The sequence below is a fragment of the Sapajus apella genome, unplaced genomic scaffold, assembly GCF_009761245.1.
Source record: "Sapajus apella isolate SASKATOON/1434 unplaced genomic scaffold, GSC_monkey_1.0 scaffold88, whole genome shotgun sequence".
Lineage (NCBI taxonomy): Eukaryota > Metazoa > Chordata > Mammalia > Primates > Cebidae > Sapajus > Sapajus apella.
Genome location: NW_022437028.1, coordinates 6,003,792 through 6,008,880, shown reverse-complemented (window position 1 = coordinate 6,008,880; position 5,089 = coordinate 6,003,792). Strand labels below are relative to the sequence as shown.

General features: G+C 50.9%; 1 protein-coding gene across 1 annotated transcript; it reads left to right on the top strand.

Annotated features, from left to right (window-relative positions):
• The first annotated feature begins 2,097 nt into the window (after positions 1–2,097).
• On the top strand, positions 2,098–3,886 carry CCL24 (C-C motif chemokine ligand 24). Its single transcript, XM_032254902.1, has 3 exons — positions 2,098–2,329; positions 2,547–2,664; positions 3,384–3,886. Exons 1-3 carry the CDS (start codon positions 2,257–2,259, stop codon positions 3,550–3,552), a joined length of 360 nt encoding a protein of 119 aa, XP_032110793.1. The 5' UTR covers positions 2,098–2,256; the 3' UTR covers positions 3,553–3,886.
• The last annotated feature ends 1,203 nt before the right edge of the window (positions 3,887–5,089 follow it).

Here is a 5,089-nt window from a genome sequence, read left to right as displayed (position 1 = left end):
CGGGTTCAAGCGATTCTCCTGCCTCAGCCTCCCGAGTAGTTGGGATTACAGGCATGCACTACCAGGCCCTGTCAATTTTATATTCTTAGTAGAGACGGGGTTTCTCCATATTGGTCAGACTGGTCTCGAACTCCTGACCTCAGGTTATCCGCCCGCCTTGGCCTCCCAAAGTGCTGGAATTACAGGTGTGGGCCACCTTGCCTGGCTTGTTTGTTTCCTTTTTATTTTCTTTTTTTGTAAAGATGAGGTTTTGCTATGTTGCCCAAGCTGGTCTTGAATTCCTGTGCTCAAATAACCTTCCTGCCTCAGCCTCCCAAAGGGCTGGGATGACAGGCATGAGCCACCTCACCCAGCCCCTTTTTTTTTTTTTTTTTTAAGAGACAGGGTTATGCTCTGTCACCCAGGTTGGAGTTCAATGGTGCTCACCTAGCTCACTGCAGCCTCAAACTCCTGGGCTCATGCAATCCTCCTGCCCAGCCTCCCGAGTCGCTAGGATTACAGGTGCATACCACCATGCCTGGCTACTTTTTCTGTTTCTTTTGGGTCTTGCTATGTTTCACTGGCTGGTCTCAAACTCCTGGCCTCAATTAGTCCTCCTGCCATGGCCTCCTAAATTGCTGGTATTACAGGTGTGAGCTCCTGGCCCCTAGTTTTGCCTATGTTCCCCATCTTCCCACCCCCTAAAAACACACCTTGTCCTGGGTCAGGGTCCCCAAAGCAGACCCGGAGACAGGGATTCATGGCCATGTGGTTTACTAGGAGATGCTTCCACGAGAGAAGCTGGTCAAGGGGGAAAGGGCCAAGCTAAGTCCTGCTGCATAGAGAGTAACTGATTTGACCCAGTTAGAAACTCAGGCTACAGGGTAGGTCATGCTGGACCTGGTGTCTGCATCCCTCTGGCAGGCACTGGCCACCCCAAAGGATGTGAATTTCCGGCATGTCCCACTTCCCTAGAGCCTTGATGACTAAGTGGCTCTGGCAACTTTAGGATGCAGGTGATGGCTGCTGGGTCTTCAAGGCCATCAAGAGCTGATGGAAGGCTGGGCACGGTGGCTCATGCCTGTAATCCTAGCACTTTGGGAGGCTGAGGTGGGTGGATCACCTGAGGTCAGGAGTTCAAGACCAGCCTGGCCAACATGGTGAAACGCCCCCCCCCAGCAAAAAAAAGAGCTTATGGAAAGCGATCCTGACAGCAACTGCTTTGCTCTGTCAGGACCTGTCATTGACTGACTGACTGACTGATTGTTTGATTGATTGATTTTAAGGCAGGGTATTGCTTTGTTGCTCAGCCTGGAGTGCAGTGGTGTGATCACAGCTAACTGGAGCCTCAAACTCCTGGGCTCAAGTCATCCTTATACCTCAGCATCCCCAAGAGCTAGCTAAGACTATCAGTCTGTACCACCACACCTGGCTTTTTTTTTTCTATTTTTTGTGGAGACAGGGTCTTGCTATGTTGCCCAGACTGATCTCAAACTCCAGGCCTCAAATGATCCCCCCACTTAAACCTTCCAAAGCACTGGGATGACAAGCATGAGCTGCTGTGCCCAACTCACCTCTCCTTGTTTGTTACACACACTGGATCACAAATCTGTCCCTCCATTAGAATCCTCCCAATGCCTGGCACAGAACACATACCTAATAAAGAATTTGGTGAATGAATGAATGAATGAATGAATGAATGGAAGGGAGAAGATAGGGATGACTCTGCCCATTTTCAGCTGAAGTAACAGGCTCAGAGGTGAGTGACTTATCCAGAATTCCACAGGGAGTGAGTGACACTCTCATGGGCCTGCTGACAATGCATCCAACACGTTTGAACTTGGTGGGGTGATGCCCCCTTCCCCAGCCAGGATCCCGTGAGCCTGCTGACAGTGCATCCAACACTTTTGAACTTGGTGGGGTGATGCCCCCTTCCCCAGCCAGGATCCTGTGAGCCTGCTGACAATACATCCAACACTTTTGAACTTGGTGGGGTGATGCCCCCTTCCCCAGCTCTTGCGTTCAGAGTCCAAAATAACTATTGACTCAGCTGGAGAACGACAGGACAACAACTTCCTCTTTCCAGACCACAGAGGCCTCAGGATTTTCGAGGAAGCGTGGAGGAGGCTGGGGGGCGTGTTTTCTTCTAGCTGCTCCATAAAGGGCAGAGGGAGAGAGTTTAGGGTGCACTGCAAGGACCCGAGCTCTTTATCCCCAGGTCCTTTCCTCCTGCACGTCAGCTTTGAGCCCCGAGCTGGTGCTTCTGCTCTCTGGGACATGGCAAGCCCGATGACCATCGTAACCAGCCTTCTGTTCCTTGCTGTCTGTGCCCACCACATCATCCCTACTGGTAAGACCTCGGGCAGGGTGCAGTTCCAAGGGCATGGCTGGGATGGCACAGTGGAGGGTGAAGGACTGACCAGCCTGGGGCTGGAGGGAAGCACCAGGGAAAGGGCAGCCCAGTGAATGGACTGGCAGCGTTCGGTGCAGGGTTCAGACTCCAGCTCCGAGGCACAGAGCCGAGGGCAGGCTGGGAAAAGACATGGCTCTTCTTTCTCCCCTTCTAGATTCTGTGATACTCCCCTCTTCCTGCTGCATGTTGTTTATTTCCAAGAGAGTTCCTGAGAGCCGAGTGGCCAGCTACCAGCTGTCCAACAGGAGCATGTGCCTCAACACAGGAGTGATGTAGGTATCCTTCATGGGCACGTGGCAGGAGAGGGGTGGGGGAAGGTGACCTGAGAAGCAAGGTCAGTCAGCCCTGGCTCCCTGCATCCCTGGAGAAGTCACCCCGCCTCTCTGGGCCTCAACTTCCTTGCCCATAAAACTAGGAGGAGGATATATTTATTTTTTAAATTTCATTTAATTTTTCAAAGAGAGTCTTGCTCTGTCACCCAGGCTGGAGTGCAGTGGTACAATCATAGCTCATTGCAGCCTCAACCTCCTGGGCTCGTGATCTTCCTATCTCAGCCTCCCAAAGTGACAGGATTACAAGTGGCTCACGTCTGTCTCAGTGCTTTGGGAGGCTGAGGCAGGGGGGTTTCTTAAGGCCAGGAGTTTTAAGACCAGCCTGGGCAACACAGTGAGACTCTGTTTCTTTAAAAACTAAAAAAAAAAATGAGCTGGGCATGATGGCATGTGCCTGTAGTCCCAGCTACTCAGAAGGCTAAGGCATGAGGATCGCTTGAGCCTGGGAAGTTGAGGCTGCAGTGAGCTATGATTGCCACTGCGTTGCAGCCTGGATGACAAAGTGAGACACCCTGTATCAAAAAAGGAAGATGATATCATCTCAGCAAATTGCGAGGAGGCCTTACTGTCTCTTGGCGTCCACGTCCTCCTCCACATGAAGCGGGGTGGGCCAAGATCCCTGTAGACCTCAGCTGATTCCTTGTTCCTTTCTTCCACAGCTTCACCACCAAGAAGGGCCATCAGTTCTGTGGCGACCCCAAGCAGGAGTGGGTCCAGAGGTACATGAAGAACCTGGATGCCAAGAATAAGAAAGCTTCCTCTAGGGCCAGGCCAGTGGGTGTCAGGGAGCCCGTTCAGAGACTTCTCAGCAACCGAACCACCCTCTAATCACCGCCCAGCCCTCCAGCCCTGAGTCTGTTCCTGGTCTACTAGGGGACTGGGGAAGCCATAGTGATGGAGGGAAGGGCTAATTTTCCTTTTTCTTGGCAACACTCTCCAGGGATGTGTCTCTTCTATGAAAAACCCAAGGGAGCAGGCGATATGGTCCTCGGAGGGGCCTGAGCAATGGCTCCAAGCTTCTGTGGCCTCTTGCTTTTCTGGAACTGGGGAGAAGGTCCTGGAAGGAGGGCAGGGGCGACCCTTTGCCCTTCTTCTGACCTGGTTCAAATTTTTTTTTTTTTTTTTTTGAGACGAAGTCTCGCTCCATCACCCAGGCTGGAGTGCAGTGGCCCAATCTCAGCTCACTGCAACCTCTGCCTCCTGGGTTCAAGGGATTCTTGTGCCTCAGCCTCTTGAATACCTGGGACCACAGGCGCATGCCACCATAGCCACCTAATTTTTGTATTTTTAGCAGAGATGAGGTTTCATCATGTTGGCCAGGCTGGTCTCAAACTCCTGGCCACGAGTGATCCACCCACCTCAGCCTCCCGAAGTGCTGGGATTACAGCCGTGAGCCACCACACCCGGCCTACTCAAACTTTTATGTTGGAAAAAAAAAAAAAGTAAATCATATATATATATATATATATATATATATATATTTTTATTTAAAGAGACAGGGTTTCACCATGTTGGCCAGGATGGTCTTGATCTCTTGACCTCGTGATCCGCCCGCCTCGGCCTCCCAAAGTGCTGGGATTACAGGTGTGAGCCACGGCACCCGGCAATTTTTTTTTTTAATGAACATGGAGGACCGGGGTGAAGGGTCAGCTTGGGCAGTTTAATATTTTTGGGAAGATATGACTTTAAGAAGGTTCTCTGCTTTGTGACAGTTTGCTCCATGCTGTTTTGGGGCCAAGGGCTTTGAAATCTGGGCTCATCCCACATTTTGGTGAGGGGAAGATGGAGTGGGGGGAAAAGGGGGATAAAAGACCCTTGCTTTTTTTCTTTCTATGCATGAGATACTATGTAGGTTTATCAAAAGCATAGATGCATTTGCTGTTTTCAAATAATAGTCCAAATAAAATGTGATCTTTTTTTCTTTGAAGGTCGTTGTGTCTTGCGTGTTCTCTTTGTTTGTTTTTTGAGATGGAGTCTCACTTTTGTTGCCCCAGGCTGGAGTGCAATGCATGATCTCAGCTCATTGAAACCTCCACCTCTTGGGTTCAAGCGATTCTTATGCCTCAGCCTCCTGAGTAGCTGGGGTTACAGGTGCCCATCACCACACCTGGCTAATTTTTTTGGATTTTTAGTAGAAATGGGGTTTCACCCTGTTGGTCAGGCTGGTTTTGAACTCCTGACCTCGGTTGATCCACCCGCCTCAGCCTCCCAAAGTGCTGGGATTATAGGCATGAGCCACTGCGCCTGGCATTGTGTGTTCTTGACTCTCCTGGAGGGGGTAGGATTGGGCTGTGGCCAATGGCATACATGCTTCAGAAACCATCCCAGGCTGCCTCTCCAAGGCTGAAGGGGATGAAGACAGCCA

What these genes read in the sequence shown, in the direction of transcription:
- CCL24 (XM_032254902.1), top strand. Translation starts at nt 2,257, where the DNA reads ATGGCAAGCCCGATGACCATCGTAACCAGCCTTCTGTTCCTTGCTGTC. An exon ending in CCACCACATCATCCCTACTG is followed by an intron (nt 2,330 to 2,546) that starts GTAAGACCTCGG and finishes CTCCCCTTCTAG; the next exon opens with ATTCTGTGATACTCCCCTCT. An exon ending in TGCCTCAACACAGGAGTGAT is followed by an intron (nt 2,665 to 3,383) that starts GTAGGTATCCTT and finishes TTTCTTCCACAG; the next exon opens with CTTCACCACCAAGAAGGGCC.